General features: G+C 47.5%; 1 protein-coding gene across 3 annotated transcripts in view; it reads left to right on the forward strand.

Moving 5' to 3' along the window:
* SLC25A33 (solute carrier family 25 member 33) overlaps positions 1 to 18,030 on the forward strand; it is a 30,925-nt gene extending 12,895 nt beyond the window's left edge. Inside the window, exons 2-8 of one of the 3 annotated variants that reach the window (XM_084821800.1) lie at positions 3,440 to 3,490; positions 4,102 to 4,281; positions 7,776 to 7,853; positions 9,369 to 9,469; positions 14,000 to 14,066; positions 14,776 to 15,059; positions 17,526 to 18,030. In XM_084821800.1, coding sequence (XP_084677926.1) covers positions 3,440 to 3,490; positions 4,102 to 4,281; positions 7,776 to 7,853; positions 9,369 to 9,469; positions 14,000 to 14,066; positions 14,776 to 15,059; positions 17,526 to 17,728 — 964 coding nt within the window. In that variant the 3' untranslated portion in view covers positions 17,729 to 18,030. Of the gene's footprint in view, positions 1 to 3,439; positions 3,491 to 4,101; positions 4,282 to 7,775; positions 7,854 to 9,368; positions 9,470 to 13,999; positions 14,067 to 14,775; positions 15,186 to 17,525 lie in introns of all 3 variants that reach the window. The other 2 variants (XM_084821799.1, XM_084821801.1) reach the window with 2 other exon arrangements.
* Positions 18,031 to 20,124: the final 2,094 nt, after the last annotated feature.

Raw genomic sequence — 20,124 nt, forward strand, 5'->3', positions numbered from 1 at the left:
CTCACGGGGGTGTGTGAGGGGCATGTGAGTGCTCATGCCATCAAAACATTCATTGCACTTACAGCAGATACAGGAGCACAGGGTCCTCCTGGCACACTTGTGCCTTGTTTTTAGAAGGGAGGCTGTAGAGGGGCCACAGAGTTTGTTCACAAATGTGTATTTTTTGCCTGAAGTATCCCGTACGAGTGAGTCCTTAAAATCTGATTAGACGCTCCGGTTAATTGACAGCTTTGTATACTCTAAATAGGAGCAACCAGGGGACCTACCGTGGCAAAGGACGATCGCTGGCCTGCAGGCCAACAGCTCAAAGGGCTCCCACCCCCCCACCCCGACTCCTTCCTTCCCTCCCTCTTTGCTCAGCTTTTCCGTATAATTTTCACATGACCCCCAGTGGCCTCCTTTGGTGACACACTTAGCTGCTAAGAAGCTCTATAAAAAGCTGGCGGAGGAAGAGCTTAACCACAGAAGCGTCTCTGTGCCTTTTTTTGAATGTGTGTAACTGGGACAATGACGGAGCCCTGTGGGCTGGAGCCAGGTTTATGGACAGTGTGATTTGGGGGATGCTCCTGGCCTGCCCATGTGTCAGGGAAGTGGCCGTCATGCTAAACGGGGGACCTGTAGCCCGGTGGTGGAGCACGTGCTTGGGATGAAGAAGACCCTAGGTTCGATCCCGAGGTTAAGACTGGGAAAGACTCCTGCCTGAAACAGGTTCTCCTGCTTGGAGAACCACTGCCAGTCAGTGTTGACAATACTGGGCTAGATAGACCAGTGGTCTGAGTCAGTATAAGTCAGCTTCCTATGTTCCTGTATCTTAAGGCAGGGTAGGGAACCTCTGGCCGCAGGCCAAATGTGGCCTGCAAAGGCTCTCCATCCAACCTGTGAGGCCTCCCTGGATTTTTCCAGGGAGCAGGGCTTAGCCTCCAAGCACCACCACAATCCCCGCCGTTATCTCCAACCTGCGCAGGGGCAATCCCCGCCGTTATCTCCGACCTGCGCAGGGGCAATCCCCGCCGTTATCTCCGACCTGCGCAGGGGGAATCCCCGCCGTTATCTCCGACCTGCGCGGGGGGAATCCCCGCCGTTATTCCCGATTGTAGCAGGGAAATACAGGCAAGGGACTTGCCCGCGCATCACTTTCCCCATCTCCTCTCTGCTTCTGCTTGCTAGTTCCTTTTTGCATGGGAACATGTACATCAGGATTGAACGTGTTGGCCTCCCCTGCCCAGCCAACCTTGTACTTCCACCAGCCCCTGAATCGTTGTTTTGGCTCCCCCTGTCCCCTGAAAGACATGTCTTCCATCTTAGAGTATTGTAACACAGGGGTATTGAACCTCAGGCCGGGGGCCAAACCCAGCCTACAGAACTCCCTGTCTGGCCCACCAGGGTTCTGCAGAAGACAACGCCCTTTCACTGTGACCACCAGTCCTTCGGTGGTTTCCCGGCTTTTGCACTCTCTTTCCCCCCATTCTAAAAGATTGAAATGCCTCTCCTAAGGCAGTAGGAGCTTTAAGCGAAAATATGCTGATAGCTTTGGTATTTTGGCCCTGCCCTCTTTGCCTTTGGCCCCGCCCACAACCGAAATGCATCCTCTGAGCCTGAAATGTAACATGTCACCCGGTCCTGCCCATGTTCTCCTGGGCGGCCAAACAACCGGCTGCTTCAAGTTGCCATTTTGCAGAGTTTAGGTGCTGTGATTGTGCATCATAGAGATTCGTGGTCAAATGCGGAGAGAAATTTCACGCCCAAAGCATTTTTAAATCAGAGAGTCCCGGAACGAATCTGCTTGGTTGCAAAGGCCTCTTCCCCACACTGATCCCCTCTCGCTTCTGTGGACACGTGAACAACGCAGGATCTGTGTACTGCTGGCAAGGAGGCGGGGAGGGGGGGAGAAAAATGCATTCTGGTTGTTGTCTGCTGCCGCCGTATTTGCAGAGCTTAAAAGCCAAAGTCAAACTTCAGCTCAGTACACAGCGCAGATAACAGCTGGTCTCCAAAGGTCCCTCCGTGTCTGTCATTCTGCAGACCCTGCTCGGCCTCCCTTCCCATCAGCCATCGAGTCGACCGCCAAATGGACTAAAAATGGCCTGGAAGACGAAAGCCGCTTCTCTTAATAAACCTGTTCCTAACAAATTACGTCTTTCTCGCCCTCCTCTTGCTGGGAAAGCGTTTCTAAGCAGGAAGGGTGACAAATTAAAAGGTGACGCTTCCTTCTGGGAGCGGGGTTCCTGTTCTGGTCATGGCCCGTCCCCCCAACAAAAATCTTTTGAGGCACCGGTGGATAGATTAGCCCTGTGAGGGGAGACCTGTCGGCCGGTGGCTGAATAGGTCCACGGTCCAAAGGGTGCTTCCAAATTAGGCTTTTACTGTGCCATTGGCATGCCTTGTACACAGAATTTTATCAGGGGGTCCAGATGACGTTTGTTTATTGATTCATTTTAATTTTTTACCCCATCTTTCCGCCAAGAACACAGCACTCAAGGCTGGCACTCAACGGTAATAAGAACCAAAATGTTAAACTGAAAATGTGGTTAAAACAATCATGAAGCAAATGCATTTAAAACCCAGTACCCCCCTCCAACCGTTAAATCATAAAACCAGCACCCCACCCAACACACCAGGTTACGCACCGAAGGCCTGCTTGAATAAAAAGATGTTTGCCGGCCGGCGGAAGGGCAGCAGAGGGGGAGCCAACCTAGCCTCCCTCAGCAGGGAGTTCCACATTCTGGGAGCCACCACTGGGAAGGCCCTCTCTTACGTTGCCACCAAGCATGACTTATGGTGGCGGTACTGAGCGGAAGGCCTCCCTCAAAGTTCTTAAAACCCAAGCAGGCTCGTGTGGGAGAAGGCAGACTTTCAGGTAGCCTGGTCCCAAGCCATATAGATGTTGACTTCCATTTGTAACCCTCCAGAATTTTCCCACCACTACTTCGGTCTTTTTTCAAATCCAGCTGGACAGATTTAGTCCCCTGGGCGGGTGTAGAGGCCAGAATCAGCCTTCCAGGTGGGCTGGCAAGCCAAATTTGGTCCCCTGGGCAGGCGGGCTGATGGGCTAGCCAGCTGGATTTTGTCCCGTGGGTGGGCCAGCCAGCCAGCTGGCTTTGGCCTCCCAGACTTTAGGTTCAACACCCCTGATGTATACAGTACCGAGCTCAATGGACCAGTGCTCTAACTCTATGTAAGACAGCGGCCTATGCAGGATGCCCCAACTCCTGTGTCCGTAATCTCAACGAATCCTTGAGTGTAACTAACTATATCCTTCTGTTGCCTTTGTTTAAGGCTTTAAGGTTTTAAGGTTAGAAGCTACAGTGACTCCTTTTTTGTGTGTCAAGGCTGCGAGGAAGCCACTCTTGTTTGAAAAGCCTGAGAAAGAAAGGCTTCGTATGTGTTTATATGGCTTTGTAAACTTTCTGCCTTCAAGGGACCTTTTTTTTACCCCTAGAATCTGCTGCATCACCTTTGCATTACAGAGGATTCTGGAACACGTTGTAAGGTGCGTTCTCAGATTCTTCCAAACCCGCCTTTCTCAACACAGGGTCTCCAGGCGTCGTTGGGTTGCTCCTCCCATCATCTCCAACCAGCAGGGCCAGTGGTCAAGGATGATGGTCACCATCATGCTTTTCTCTTCCTCCTCCCCAATCCCTTTCCTTGTGTCTTGTGTCTTTTCGGAGTGTAAGCCGGGGGCAGGGCCTGTCTTAATTATTGATTCTTGTAAGCCGCTCTGGGAGCCTTTTGACCGAAGAGCGGGGTAAAAATATCTTACATAAATATATAACAGTCGACCACTGGGGGGGAACAGACTGTGGGACTAGATAGGGCTTTGGTCTGATCCAGCATGGCTCTCCTTATGTTCTTAGGTCCTTGGGCAGCCATCCAGATTATTACTTCCTGTGTTTTACCGTCAACCCCCTGGCGTTTGAGGTTGCTTCTGGGCCTCATTCTTTGGCTTCTGTTTATATGGCCTCATCCATTCATCACATAGATGGCGAGCCAACCTGGTATTCCAGAACTTTTAACTGGAGTGTCAAAACAGGTTTACCGTTAACAAATGGGGTGTTGACCTCCGTTTCCTTTTCCGACTTTTTTGCACATTGTTTTTCTCAGGTGTGGCGGGACGGTTGGTGCCATCTTCACGTGTCCGTTGGAAGTCATTAAGACGAGGCTCCAGTCTTCGAAATTGGCCTTCCGGGCCGTCTACTACCCTCAAGTCCAGCTGGGGACCATCAGTGGCGAAGGAATGGTCCGGCCGGCATCCGTCTCTCCGGGCCTCATTCGGATTCTTAAGTGAGTATGGCAGCTTGACTCTGGCTTCGATTGGTCGGCGGCTCCCATTCTGGTCTGTAATATTCCAGCTCTCCTGGGGTCACCAGTGTGTCCGCAAAGACCTTTCTTGGTGCCCACCAAGCTCGTTGCCCCTCCTGATCTTTGCTTTATTGAAATTCCATGTATTTATTTTTAAATGGGAGCCTGTCCTGTTGCAAAGTGAAGTGCTGCCTTCCAGCACCTTCTTTATTTGGCTTCCAAAGAGTGATTTTGTGTTTTGGAGCTTGGATCCCCCCTCTTGGAGTTTGGTACTCAGGCAAGTGATTTTTCTTTTAGTCTCATCAGCTTGCTTTCTGGGAAAGGAGTCTTTGGTGAGCTGTTTTATCTGCCCCATGGCAGCTAGTTTATGAGGATGTCCAAAGCACTTTCTCAAAATTCCAAAAAATTCCACTGACCCAAAAAGCTGGGGGACTCTATAAAACTGCCCAGGTTTTAAGATGGGGAAGAGATGTAGCTCAGTGGTAGAGCACCTGCTTTGCATTCAGATGGTCCCAGGTTCAATCCCCAGCATCTCCAGGAAGGATGCTAGGGAAAAAAAGGACTCCTGTCTAAAAACCCTGGAAAGATCCTGCCTATCAGTACAGACCAGGTCTAGGCAACCTGGCACCTCACAGATATTTTGGACCACTGCTCCCATAATCCCTTACCCATGCTGGCTGGGGCTGATGGGAGTTGAAGCCCAACCCTCTGGAAGGTACCAGGTTGCCTACCTGTGGACTGTAGAAAATACTGATGGGCAAATGGTCTGATAAGACAGTATTTTATCTCTCTGCTTGCTGTGTCTTTACCCTGAGCCATGAGTCAAGTGGACACAAGGGAGAAGACGAGGCCTTCTCAGTGGTGGTGCCGCAGCCTCCAGAGGAGGTTGTTTCTGGTTCCTTAGGCAGAAATGTTAGAAATACTTTTATTTGAACAGTTGTTTAATGTGTAATCCTGATGCTTTTAAGACACAACCCTATGCATATTTAGACAGGAAAAAAAGTCCTACGACTCCCAGCATTTCCCAGCCAGTCTGGAACCAACCTCATGGTTCTTCACTTGTAATATATTGTACAAGCTGTTGCACTCCTGTCCTGCTTGTGGGTCTCCCGTGGGCAGCTGGTTGGCCACTGTGTGAACAGAATGCTGGACTAGATGGACCCTGGGTCTGATCCAGCAGGGCTGTTCTTACGTTCGACTTATTATTATTAACATTTCTAAGGGTGCAATCCTATGTGCGTCTAGATAGGGGGGGGGGAAAGTCCTATAATTCCCAGCATGCCCCAGAAAGACATTCCCTGTATGGGTTAAAAAAGAGAGCTTGCAAAATATATAAAGCAAGACAAAGAGACTCAAACCCTGCTTGTAGGAATGAAACAGTGTAAATGATATTCTATTTAGTTGTAAACTAAAATGATTTAAGGTGCAATCCTATGCATGTTTAGATGCCCCAGCCAGAATGTCTTAACATGCATAGGATTGTACCCCTAATCTGTTTTTTTATATTGACTGCTCTTTTAGATTGTGGTGTTCAAAAATCTTTTATCGTTTAGTTTTTTCCTTTTTTTACTGATGCCTGCGCTTTTACCTGTTCTCTGTAAGCAGAAGAGCAGGGATATGAATGGAAATAAAAAGCATAATTCAAGGAAAGAAATGGTGGACAGTATAGAACAGTCACCTTTCTCTGCTTGCCTAATGTATGCACCGTTTTTAGATAGCTCCTGATGAGTGTTCAAAGTGTTTTACATTTCCTCGGAAATTCTTAATGATCCATATTACCCTCGTATCTTTAAGGCTTAAGACGGGTGAGGGCCTTCTCTGCTGTGGCACCCTGGTTGTGGAATGCCCTCCCCTTGGAGACCCGATGGATGCATACATTGGCCTCATTTTGGCGCCAAGTAAAAACATAGCTTTTTTTTTACCAAAGCATTTGAGGGCTAAATGCATTCCTTAAAGTAGCACACTGTTTTAACTGTTTTATTGTTTTAGATTATAATCGGTATTAGCTTGTTTAATGGTTTAATATGTTTTTAGCTGTTTAAATTATTTATTGTTTTATACTGCTTAAAGTGGTTTTATCTGTACACTGCCCTGAGATCTTAATGATATAGGGTGTGATATAAATGTTTTAAATAAATAAAATAGATAAACTTCAGACCCCGGGGCCAAATTCAGCCCTCAGAGGTTCCCCAGATTGCCACTCACCCTTACCAATAGTTCGTTGGCTTATTGGCTTTTTTGCCGTTCCCCCCGCCCTTCTTAAAGGTTGAATTGCCTCCCCTAAGTCTTCATTACTGGCTCTAAGAGCTTTAAGCTAAAATATGCTGGTATTTTCCCCCCCACACCCCTTTTTGGCCTTTGGTCCTGCCCACTGCTGGACCTTGAGACTTTCTCTGAAATTTAATGTGACCTTTGGGCTGAAAGGGCTTCCCCAACCCTGTCTTCAGGCGATTTAAGAAGCCAGGAGTGAGTTTGCGGTGAGTTTGTACCAGGGAGACTCGATCACTGCAAAGGCAGGCATCCTGCTCGAGTCTGTAGAAATCGTGAAAGGGTGGAATTGGCTACGTGGCCCTGTGGCACTGCTAGAATCTTAGAATCCTAGAATAGTAGGGCTGGAAGGGGCCTACAAGGCCATCGAGTCCAACCCCCTGCTCAATGCAGGAATCCAGGTCAGAGCATCCCTGACAGATGTCTGTCCAGCCTCGTCTTGAACGCCTCCAGCGTGGGAGAGCCCACCGCCTCCCTAGGTCATTGGTTCCATTGTCGTATTGCTCTAACAGTCGGGACGTTTTTCCTGATGTTCAGCCGGAATCTGGCTTCCTGCCACTGGAGCCCGTTATTCCGTGTCCTGCACTCTGGGATGATGGAGAAGAGATCCTGGCCTTCCTCTTTGTGACAACCTTTCAAGTACTTGAAGAGTACGTGGGGTCCCTGAGTTAAAGGGCAGCAGTGACTTGGCCCACTTGAACTGGCTCCTCCAAAAATGTAGTTGCCGACTGTGACCTTACTGTACGGGGGGGGGGGGGGGTTGCTAGTTTTTTTAGAAAGCCCCCTTCTCTGCGGCCAGCACAGAAATGCAGGATACTAGCTTCTTGCCAGGCTAGTAAAAACAACCAACCGACCTTTGGATATCAGAGGAGAGCTGAGGGTTGAGCTTCTCTTCCTCAGCCAGCCAGCTCACTCACCTGCATGGGATTCCTGATCGCCCATGCCGAGCAGGTAAGTTGTTAAATACAAGGCTGACCTAGTGACTATTTACAGTCTTTTTTAATTGCCCCTTAACTCGTGAATGCTCAAGACAGTTTACAATAAGACCATTTTTTAAAAAAGGCAAATATTGCAGAAAGCCCAAATGAGGTAGATGAAGTAAAGACATTGCAAGAACAGGAGAACCCTCTAAAAACCAGATGTCGAAAGGCCAACAGCAAGAGATCTATTGTTTAACCTTCTCTTTCTCCCCCTGCTTTTTCTTACAGATCCATTTTGGAAAAGGAGGGTCCAAGGTCGCTTTTTCGTGGGCTGGGGCCAAATCTGGTTGGAGTAGCACCATCGAGGTACAAATCTTGTGGGGCAGCAGCGAAGCCTATTTAATTTTTCAAAGCACTTAAGGTACTTGGCAGGCAGCCATTTAAAATTCCCACAGTGCCCTGGGGCAGCATGGCATCGGGACAATGTAAGGAAATGATTGCTCGCTGCTGCCACCCCCAGGTAAGGCTGTGGTCCGTGATCCAGGGTGGTGCGCCCTACTTGGGTTTAGTCCAGTGAAGGCTGATGGCTCCAAAGTCAATGGGGCAGTGATTCCACTCCGGGTTTCAATCAGAACTCTAAAGGAGCTTTAGGAACTCTAAAGAACCCTTTAGAGTTCTGACTGAAACCTGGAGTGGAATCACAGCCCCACTGACATCGGAGCCACCATCCTTCACTGGTTTGGGCAGCTGCCTGGTAGTATTAGATATTAAAACCACACCAATGAAAGATTTCCGTTGCTTGGTATAGATTTCTTTCCCTTCCCCATCTGTAGGGCTTTGGATGTGTTAGAATTTGGAACAGTACGTGGCAAACTGTGTGACTGCACAGCACAAAAAATCATGCTAAACCAGGGGTGTTTTGGCCTACAGTCTTAGCCCATATAGCGGGGAGTGTGTGTGATGGGAGTTGTAGACCAAAACATTTGGGGGCCCACCCCTGTGCTAAATCTTTGTGCATTTTGAGAGCATAGATCTAGAAAAATTGGGTTCATGCCTGTTCCCGGGGCTGTATGTTTTCCATTTTCACACTGGGTGGGAGTGGAAGTTGGTACTGGGCACGAAATTCCATATCCTGAGAATCTTGGCTTTTTTTGTTCCTTAAAAAAAATAAGGCGTCTAGACCTCAAGGTTGCCAAGATCGTCTTGAAAGTGTATCTGTAGTATTTGGCGACAATCTCAGCCGGGGGGAAGGTGCTGAACAAGATGGTCATTCATCAAAAAGGGGGATGTTCTAGCATCTTCCAATTGTTGCTCCAGAAATTCTGCACGATAGGGGCAATTTGCGCAACATTTATCTGTGTATGTGTCCTCGCCCCCGGCCCCAGCTTTCCTAGATGTGGCATTTTCCTCTTTCAGTGCAATGTGTACACCACCCCAAGAGTGCCTCGCTATCTCCTGATATTTTGGACAAGCTTGCAAAACTATGCAGCACTCCCCCCCACCGCAGTTGAACAACCCCAGAACACCTCTGGCTGTTTCTCAGCCTACCCCAACATCCTCTGCTTCCCCCCCGCCCAAAGCAGCCCCCCCTTGCAGAAAAGCCCCGTTGCATCCCATCAGCCTCCAGCAATGGGAAGAGTTTCCTTTATACAAGAGAAAAAATGAGCATTCAAATGTCTCTCTCCTTTTGGTGTTTCCCCTCTTTGTCCATTTGTATGAAACGGAGAAACGATGCAGAAGGCTTTCTGTGTGTTTTGATGCCCCCAGAGGTATGGGCTCATATCGCTTGGTTGGGAAGCCTGTTCCGTCAGCCTGAACTTGCCCTTCTCCCCTTCTAGTTCCGGAGTCTAACTCGGAGCTTTTCTCTTCTGTCTCACACAGGGCGGTCTACTTTGCATGCTACTCCAAAGCCAAGGAGCGCTTTAACAACGTGTTCGTCCCCAACAGCAACATTGTACACATCTGTTCAGCAGGCTCTGCAGGTGTGTAACCATCAGCGATCTGATTCGCCCCTCTCCGTAGGGGGGTGTGGAACCTCAGGCCTGCGGGCCAAATGAGGTGGGTTTAAAGATGGCCACGCCCCCTTTCCCTGGCCACACCCCAACCGCCCAGTGTTGGCTGGTTTCCTGGCCTTTGCGCAGTTTTCCCCCCATTCTGAAAGTGTGAAATTCCTCTCCTAAGGCTTAGAGGACGGACAGTAAGAGTTTTAAGCTAAAAGGAGCTGGTGTTTTGGGTATTTTGGCCCTGCCCTCTTTTTCCTTTGGACCCACCTGTCAGAGGAATGTCCACCATCCCTGGGAGAGTTTCTCCAAAATGGGATTCAGCCCTTCAGCTGAAAGGGGTTCAGCGTCCCTGTCTTAAGAGAAGGGTTGTTGCTCAGTGGTACACCATCTGAATGGTGATTAGTCCTGATGGCTCTGTGCTGCCTCCAGGATCAGAGGCAGGATGCCTATGGACACCAGTTGCTGGGGAACACGGGTGGGAGGGTGCTGTTGCAATCGTGTCCTGCTCATGGGTCTCCTGTGGGCAGCTGGTTGGCCCCTGGGTGAACAGAGTGCTGGACTAGATGGACCCTTGGTCTGATCCAGCAGGGCCCTTCTGATGTTCTTATGGAGATAAATGCTGTGCTGGTATTTTGGGCGCATTTGGCCCTGGGGCTGAAAGAGGTTCGGCCCCCCCTCCTTTAAGGGGCGGTCCGTAGCTCAGTGGTGGAACCAGCTGCAATACGTGCTGAAGGCTGCAGGTTCAATTCCTGGCAGTTAATAGGAACAGGTAGCAGGTGATGCAGAAGTGAATTGATGGGTGAAACCAAAGCAGCTGGGTTGTCGGCCCATGTTAATAGCTCGTTGCTGAGCTAGTTTTGTGGTGTGAAAAAAATTAAGGAGTTGGGTATAAGCCTTTGAGTCACACATGACTCTTCTCTGGGCTGTGCCTAGCTGTGCTTTGCCTGCAGGCCCAAAGCGAAAGCAGGTGGTTACGGCAGTTGGTTCAATCAGCCTACTGGCAGGTCATATAATTTCGGCTGCAAACTGGTTCTGTTTCCAGCATCTTAAAAAAAGAGACCCAAAAAGCAAAGGTAGTCAAGTTGTCCGCAAGTACAGTTCCAAAACCCATATGAGTGTAATACCTTGATCAAGCCAACCCCAAAATGTGCAAGTTTTCAAGATCCTCAGATCGCTTCATCAGACAATATGCTAGAAAAAGTAGAGGGTGGGTGGGGGGATTAGAATGTCTGGAGACCTCCCCCATTCTATCTTGAGCCTTTGAACTTGCAGACACCGCGACCGCGGTCATGCAAGAGACGTTTTCCTTCCCCTATCCTGCGCCCCCCCCCCCGCAGCACACACACCTGCTTTTTATTTATTTATTTACTTAACAACGTTTTTATACTGCTCCATGTCTAGAGAGATTCAGGAGTGGTGAACAGTAAAAGATAAAAGAATAAAACTCCATATTGAAAATTATTATTAAAAAAACAAAGCCAATAAAATCTGAGGCTGGTCAGTCAAGGAAGGCTTCCTGAAATACAGATGTTTTCAGGAGATGCCAGAAACAACACAGTGTTGGCACCTGCCTGACCTCCAGAGTCAGGGGGTTCCATGGAAAGGGGGCCACCACACTTAAGGCTTTTTTCCGGGTAGACTCCAATCAGGCCGTAGGTCCATGTGGAACTACCAGAAGAATGCCGTTTTATAACATCGTCCCTCATGAAGAGACCTGGAGATCTCGAAAGCTTGCACTTTTTTGAGGGGGTGACCTTTTGGTTGGCTCAATAAAGATATTACATTAAAAGATGCAGTTTTTTAAATGAGGCTTCGCTTTGCCTAATCAAAGGCATGTTTCCTTAGAAATATTTACGTGGCGTACAAGTGACTTAAAATAGCTGCCATTGGGGGTGGGGGGGGAACAACCAAAAGAATCTTGTGGCACCATTTAAAGACATAGGACTAAAACTGGATACTACCCTATGTAGACCCACTGAAATGAGTGGGGCTTAAGCTAGTCACAACTAACTTAAGTCCCATTCATTTCAATGGGTCTACTCTACAAAGGACTAACATTGGATACTGCCCTAACCAATTTATGATGGCATCAGCTTTCAAGAACTGGAACCCACAAAGCTTCCTGCCATAAGGAATTCCACAGTCTTTCAGACTCTTTGTTGTTTTTGTGGCAACAGACACACACGCCCCACGCACAAGGCTGCTCTCCCCCCAGCAGCATTTTGGGATTTTGGCACAGGATCAGAAGTGGTGTCCTTAGCCACGGAGCGACGGCTTTCTTGGCAGCTCTCTGGTTACACAACCTGCTATCCGGTTCAGGCCAGAGAGCTGCTTGTAATAAACAAGTGTTACACCAGCAGCTTATATAACTTGGCTGTGGGCGTCATCAGAAAGCTACTGGGCAAAGTGGGCATGGGGTTTGGGGGACGTTGGCCTGGGCCGGAGAATCAAGAAAACTTCACTGACATGCAAAGGCAGCTAACGAAACATGGGGAGCTTAAGCTGGATTGGAGGGGGCGTAGCATAATGGCAGAACACTTCCTTTGCATGCAAAAGCGCCTCGTTTTAATCTCCAACATCTCCAGGTAGAGCTGGAAAATCCTGGCGGGCCATTGCCAGTCGGTGTGATGCATTTCTTCAGTTTATGAGCCGCCCTATAGCCAAAGCTTTCAGGGCAACTTACATACTAAAAGTGAAAATATAACCAATGATGAAACCTCATAATAATTGTTAAAAAACACACACTAAAGAGTATTATTTTAAAAAGCAGCATGAACAATTCAGCATTTACGAGATAAATAACTGAGCAGCTAAACACATGAAGATAATTTGCGAATGCTTTGATGCTAGTTCTTCCTCTACTCAGAGCTGCTGCTATTCATTACTTAGGCAAACGTGCAATGTTTGAGCCCATTGAAGTTCTTCAAATTCTTCTTCGAAGCTCATTTTGCCTTGCTTTTTGCGTCATTCCCAAACGTTAGTATCTTTTTAGGTGTGCAGTTTTTCCTGATGGAATACGCATTTTTTAAAATGTGCATGTTTGGGAAATTGTAAGGAATTCCTGAGAATTGCGTTCCTGCTCGTGTTCAGAGTTGCAAATGGGACGTGTTCACATGGCTTGCAAACAAGAATGAAATTTTCAACAATGTAGAATTCCCTGGGAATTCCGTTCCGTTTAAGCCCGACAGGATTTTGCAGTGTTTCCATTCCGCTAAGGGGTGGAGGACTGGAGTGAGTGGAAAGCTGCTGTAACTACTCCCCCTCCACTTCATTCTTCCCTCCATCTCATCCTTTCAAATGGTGTATCTTACAGATTCAACACTGTTCTGTATATCTGATAGCTAGTATGTTCTCCGACTCAGACCTTCAAATCCCTTCGCGATCTGATGCCGGAGGGTGGGGGGCAGCTTTGCTTGGGAAGTGGAGGATGAAATTGACACCTTCTTTGACAAGTAGGGACATCCCTCCCCCCGCCCTGCCAAACATAGTGTGTGGCAAGGATGAACCTGACAAGGATATTCACACGTGGGAATATGTCTCTGCTGGGCTTCATGGGGAATTTGCGCAAGTGCGCAGTTGTGCAAGACTGATTTTAAATAAATAAATAAATGATGTCCCCATTTGCGCAAACTTAAAGGCTTGGAAAAAAGATCCCATTTGCACAAATTGCCACTTTCAAAAATCCAGAATCCGCATATTGGATCAACTCGCCACAGATCGAGTAATCGAAATGCACCAAGATTTCACTCTAGTGCGGAATTCCCATCCATCCCTATTCATCATTTCCTGCTGTCAGTGGATGACTCCACAGTGCCATCTAGAGACTTTCATGGGTGGTACGTGCATGTTTAGCCGCAGATGTTTTTAAGGGCAGCCTTCTGTAGGCTCCATCTGAAATGGATGGATCGAGTCTTGCAGAAAAGGAGAATGGGCTTTGAAAATGGAAGGATGCATGCTTGGATACAGGTGCGCGCGCGCATGCACTCGCTGACTCTATAGTGGCGGCGATGTTTAGTTGAACAACTGCTTAAACCAACACCAAAACCCAACTAACCATTCTATCCTTAACCAGTTGCAAACCACAAGGTTGAAGGGAAAATATATATGTCCAAGTTCATATATATATGTCCAGTTCAGCCTTTCCCAACTTTGGGTCTCCAGACATTGCAATTCCCATTGTTATCCAACCAGCGTGGCAATTGGTCAGGGATGATGGAGGGGACCCAGATGGACAGAAGTTGACTAGTTCAAGATGATCTGCCCTGTCTCAAAGTGGTTCTGCAGGGCCATAGGTTGAGGTTTTCCCATGACTTGCTGCCTCTTCTTTTTAACAGGAGAGGCCGGGGATTGAACCTGGGACCTTTGGCATGCAAAGCAGGGACTCTACCACTCAGCTCCAGTCCTCTCCCCTAGCTTCTGTTTCTGTTCTCACTTAACAATTCTTTGAGAGACTGACCAATTTCCTTTCCCCCCCTCTTCATTTCCTTCCCTCTCTTCTTTATTTTGCAGCTTTTATCACAAATTCACTGATGAATCCCATCTGGATGGTAAAAACCAGAATGCAGCTAGACAGGAGGTAAGAAAGGGGGCTGACCTGGTGAAACAGCAGCATGGTGAACTAAGACACTTCCACCCAGCTTATATTCAGGACTAGCGACATGGGCAATATTTCAGCCCCAGCAGTAATTTTGCTTCTATTTGGCCTGCTATGCCCCAGTAGTTACTTTTCTGGGAACACACCGTTAATAGTTAAAACATGCATGAGAGTGAGAGAGAACGGAAGAGAAATGTTGGGCTACAACTCCTGTCTCTGGCCATTGGCCATGCTGGCTGGGGATGATGGGGAGTTGTAGTATGGGAGGCTGTGCTGCAGTAACCCTTGCTACTTGAGTCCGGGGGGTCCTATTTGAACATTCCCCCAAATGAAGAATGTAGAAAATTAGTGAGTGGGGAAAGCTAGGTTAGAACATGCTGACTTTTAAAATTCTCGCAAATTATTTTAAAAATATGTGTGTATATACAGAGAAGCATTTAGACAAGTTTCACTCGTACTTCCGTCTTCCAGGTGGGTGTTAATTAGTGTCAAGTGGGCGTTGTTTGGATTTTCTGCCTGATGACCATAAAACATTTGAGCCAAATTGAACATTTTTGTGAACTGCCCGCATAAAAATAAAAAAAATATATATTCCTGTTTTGAGTGGGCTGGGGAAGAAAAGGCACTGGCCTTCTGAAGCTGTATTTTGCCTCTGATTGTCTCTTTCATCCCCGTTCCCCTCCTCCTCTAGAGTCAGAGGGTCGAAGCAAATGAACGCGCTGCAGTGTGCCCGGTACGTTTATCGGACGGAAGGCATCCGCGGCTTCTACCGAGGCCTCACGGCCTCCTACGCTGGCATCTCCGAGACCATTATCTGCTTTGCTATTTATGAGAGCCTGAAGAAGCACGTCAGCAATGTCCGGTTGGCCCCTTCTCCCGCTGGCGGGCCGGAGAGGAACTCCACCAACTTCTTCGGGCTGATGGTGGCTGCGGCCGTTTCCAAGGGCTGTGCGTCATGCATCGCTTACCCACATGGTATGTGGAGCCCTTTGCCAGCCTTCCATCCAGAGCCAGGTTTAGCTTCAGTGAACTTGCTGCATTGCATGCCCTTTAAGAGCATGCCCTGGGTCTGTTACTGGGTGACAGTGCTTTTTGCCAGAGGTATGTTGCAGAGTGGGGTATACTCTTGGGATGTTGAGTTGAGAATCTCTGCTCTTTTTTTTTTTTTTTTAAGTTTCTAGCTCAGGGTTGTTGACGTCTGGCAGCCTGAGGGATGAATCCCATTTTGGAGAAGTTCTCGGGGGCCACATTCCAGTGGTGGGTGAAGCCAAAGGCAAAAGGGACACGGCCAAAACACCAGAATATTTTAGCTTAAAGCTCTTACTGCCAGCAACTAACCTTTCAGAGAGGCATTTCAACTTTTGAGAGGCACGGGAGGAGAATATGCCAAAGCTGGGACTTGAAAAAGCATCCTAGTTTTGACCTATAAAGCCTTACACGGTTCGGGACCACAATACCTGATGGAGCACCTCTCCCGGCATGAACCTACTTGTACGCTACACTCATTGCCTAAGGGCCTCCTCCAGGTGCCTCCTCTGAGGGAGACTCAGAAAGTGGCAACAAGGGAGAGGGTCTTCTTGGTGGTGGCCCCCGGTTACGGAATGATCTCTCAGGCATTTAGCAGTATATGATAGGTTTTTAATCCGCTCATGGGATGTTGTTTGGATATGTGTATCTGCTGTGTTTATATATTTGTAGCTAAACTGTTATTAGGCATAATACTGTGTTTTTAAAACATCTTTGTAAACCACATAGAGTGTCTTGGCTATGGGGGGGGAGGTATAGAAATACAAGAAATGAAATGGGAAACCTCCAAAGGATTGACCATTGGGGCAAAGGGAGTGGGGCCATCTGGAAAGCCCAGAGGGCTGGATTTGGCCCACGGTCATGATGCTCAACACCCCTGGTTCATGCCCATGCTCTAGGTCTATTTCTGGGGGGCAATAGTTTTCACCAGAGCTTTGCAGGGGGAAACCTACAGTGTGGACTCTTGGGATGTTGATCTTGTTTTCCTCAGAATGTCTCTGCTCTTTTGTTTTTTTCAATCACATCTCTAGCCCGTATTGTGGTGGAGATAAGCTTGAAAAATTGAGTGGCTAACATTTTCTGCAATCACAGCAACAAGAGAGGTGATTGCATAGGTTTCCACTATTGGGGGGGAGGGCTGGAAGGAGGGAGGAACAAGAGTTTTATAACTTCTCCATGCCATAAATACCAAAACCAAAGTAAATTAGCAAAATAAGAACATATGTAAATACTGTGGATTTGCATTATTAACCCAAGACACAGAGTTCTGCTTTCCTTGGTTCAGAACTCGGATTACCTTAAGGTAGAATTGCGATGTGTGTCTTTTTAAAATTGCAGAGTCCACCCAACTCTGGCTAAGCATCTCCCATCAAAGGGAATGGCTCCTGAAAAGTGCAGCCCTGTCTCCCCTTACCACTGATTTGTTCGAACAAGGAAACTTTCAAGATGAAGTGTTTTTCAGAGTGCAGAAAAGCCCTTGTCAGTGCACCCAAGAGGAAAATGTGGCAGAGTGAATTGCCTCTCTCTGCATCAAAAAAGGAGAAAAAATAGGTGCAAAACAAGCCAGAACTTCTATTTATGTGTTTTTCATATGCTCAAGCAGCTGTGCCTGATTAATAAATGGGGTGCAGTGGATCTGGAAAACAAATTTCTGGGAAGGAAAAAATATAGATTGCTGTTACTTTTCCGGTAACTCACTTAAGTATTTACCTGGGAATCCATTGTCCCACTCATTTGGAAGGGTGTTAGGCTTTTTTTCATCCTTACCAGCTGATTTCCTGACTCCGAAGAGGTTTCCCCTCTCCCAAACTGATGTTGCAGAAGCTGCACTGTTGGCCGACATTCTAAGGCTGATGCCTTTGCCCTGAGCAGCAAAGACTATTGACAAAGCTGGTGTCTGTTCATGACATCAGAGCAGGTATTTGGGTGGCTGGAGGGAGCTGGAAAATTTCCACCAGTCTTTAGCTCTGGGGTCTCCAGTGTGATACCTAAAATTCCCTGGCCTTCTCGGTTTTTATTTTATTTCTTAAGGTGTTTTAAAATGAAAACTGGGAGGCTGGTGTGCTGCAAAGCAAAGTGCTGCCTTCCAGTGCCATCTTTATTTGGGTTCCAAAGAGCGCTGTTTTGGAGCTCAAATCCCACCTCTGCTTCAGACTTAGGTTCTTGGGCACGTGACTTTTCTTTTAGTCTCACCCATTTGCCTCCTGGGAAACGAGCAATTTGTGACCAGCCATGCCTACCATGGCAGCCATTTTCTGAACGGGCCAGCAAACCCCCATGGCAGCCATTTTGTGAGAGCAGCCACAACGCTCTCACAAAACACCAAATGTGCCCACCAACCCAGACAAGGTCGAGGGACCCCTGTATGCTTGGACACACTGACACTTTGTCTCTTTCTCTTCCTTCCTGCCACAGAGGTTATACGGACAAGATTACGGGAGGAAGGCACCAAATATAAGACGTTTGTTCAGACGGCGCGGCTGGTGTTCCGGGAGGAAGGATACCTTGCTTTCTACAGAGGACTCTTTGCCCAACTCATGAGACAGATCCCGAACACGGCCATCGTCTTGTCTACCTATGAGTTAATAGTGTACCTGTTAGAAGACCGAGTTAAGTAGCAGACCAAGACTTAAATTAAAAACACACACACACAGACAAACCTCCAAAGGCCAGTTTCTTCATGAAGAGCCATTTCAAACAGTTACACAGGACTGAAAAATGACGGATTGCTTGTTTTGACATGCGCTCCCCTTTTTTTAAGTGTCTCCCCCCTACCCTTTTTGTGTGTTCTTTCTTCTGGATTCATGCTTTCTGAAAGGTGTTAATGTTAATAGATGAAATAATTATTTCTTTTTTAACTTAAAGAGACAAGGCGCAGAAATTAAAACGACGATTAAATTAAATCGCACTATTTAACTTACATACCTATCTTGGGTCATCCATGAAGTCTGAATCAGCCTCCCATCAGTAGCCACAGATGTAGACAAAACACACTGGAGCGGTGGGTTAGGAACAGACTTGGGTAAGTTGGCTGAGGTCAGCCCCATGGTCAGCATCCCTTGCAGGAGGAGGAAGAAAGAAGATAGGAAAGTACAGGGAGGGGACAAGGAAAAGGCAGAACAACCTCCTACCTCGCTCAGGTACATGTTTAACCCTTCAAGCTTAGGTTAAGTGACTCATGGCCCAAGTCTCTCCAACAATCCATAATTCTCCCACTCTGCAGCCCATTTTATTGCTCCTGTGCTAGCTGGAGCAAAAACCTACAGTCAGGTGTACATTCATAAGACACTGACTGGGTGTGTGCTGGACCTAACCTATGGTATGGATTATTGAATTTGGGGGTGGTCGTGATGTGCGAATGCGGCCGTGCTAACAGACCATAGCTGTTAACTACAAATAACCCAGAAAAAGAACTCATGGTTTGTTGTTAGTTTGTGAACCCTGGGTTGTTTAAACTGTGGGTTGTTGTTACATGTGAACCCGGAACTGTGGGTTGCTCAGGGGTTGTTTCTCCAGGCTACAAAGGCAGTGAGCAAAAGTGGTCCCAAAAACCCAGCTACTCTACATGCCAGACCTACAGCGTTGCAAAGGGATACAGGGAGGGGTGGGTGAAGGAGAGAGAAAAACTGCTGTTGGTTCAGTCATCTACCAGACAAACCATAGGCAACAATCCATGGGTTCACCAAGGGTTAGCATTCTCACAGCATCATGGAATATTGGGGTTGGAAGGGGCCTACAAGGCCATCGAGTCCAACTCCCTGCTCAGTGCAGGAATCCAAGTCAGCATCTGTGCAAACCAGATTAGTATTTTGCAATCTTTGAAATAGTTGCTTACCAGGAGGGCTTTCATGGACTGTGGGATTGCATCACACAAGTATAGAAATGGGCACCTAGCATGACTTGGTACAGGGGGAGTCTCAGGTTGGCTTCATTTAAAAAACAAAATCAAATTCCTAGCCCTGACGACTCCTGCAGGCTTTAAAGTAAGTGGGAAACACCTCATGGGATGTTGGGAGTTTGGAATTTCTTTGTATGCCACACACAGGGCGTATATGGGTTTTCTTTACACAAGATACAGTGAGTGCCTGCTAGCTTAAATGGATTTTTTAAAGGGAGCTGGCAAAATTCATAGCGGAGAGGGGACTTTATATTCACTGTGATGTCTAAATCGGGTGGGGGCCCTCAGCTCTGCTACATCCCATCACCAGCCAGTTGCCTCTTCTGAGATGCCTGAGCATTGGGTCCTGCCCAAAACTGCCAAAGGCCAATTACAAACTTCATGGCTGTTTCATTGTACAAGCTGGAGTCTCCTGGGTGTGTTGGACTACAACTCCCAGTTTTCCTGACCACTGGAGATGCAGCCTGGAGCTGATGGGATTTGTAGTGCAGAACATATGTAGGGCACCAGGTTGGGGAAGTTTTTAAAACTTCAGACGAAGAAACAGCTTACCTCATGGTGGAAGAATTGGAGGGAGGGGAGTAGGTTCCTTTTTTTAATCTGTTCACACACAGTCACATCAAACCAAAGCGGATTGTCCTGTCTGCATCATTAAGGGTGGGATAGAAGAAGTCGCCCCACTCCCAGCAATGTCCCAGAACCTGGCCATTGCATCTGGTTATTACGCTCCATCACTATGTAACAGTACAGACGTTTTAGTACCCAGATTTGCTTGTTTTCCTCTCCTTTTTTTTTTCTTTTAAAAAAACCCATGGGGTTGGTTCCAGACTTTGTCATACTTGAGAGGAGACCCACTGAAATCATTGGGACTTGAATTACTCACAGCTAACTCAAGTCTCATTTTATTTAAGGTGCAATCCTATGCATGCTTAGGCAGGAAAAAAAGCCCTACAAATCCCAGCATGCCCCAGCCAGCTATGCTGGAGTCTGTAGGATTTTTTTCTGTCGAAAGATGCACAGGGTTGCGCCCTTTATTTATACCCTGCCTATCTACTCAAAATAGCCTCGTGTGGCGCAGAGTGGCAGAGTGGTAGGCGGCAGTATTGCGACCGAAAC

The sequence above is a fragment of the Heloderma suspectum genome, chromosome 15, assembly GCF_057233095.1.
Source record: "Heloderma suspectum isolate Gila_16-S chromosome 15, 16-S_ref, whole genome shotgun sequence".
NCBI classification, from domain to species: Eukaryota; Metazoa; Chordata; class Lepidosauria; order Squamata; family Helodermatidae; genus Heloderma; species Heloderma suspectum.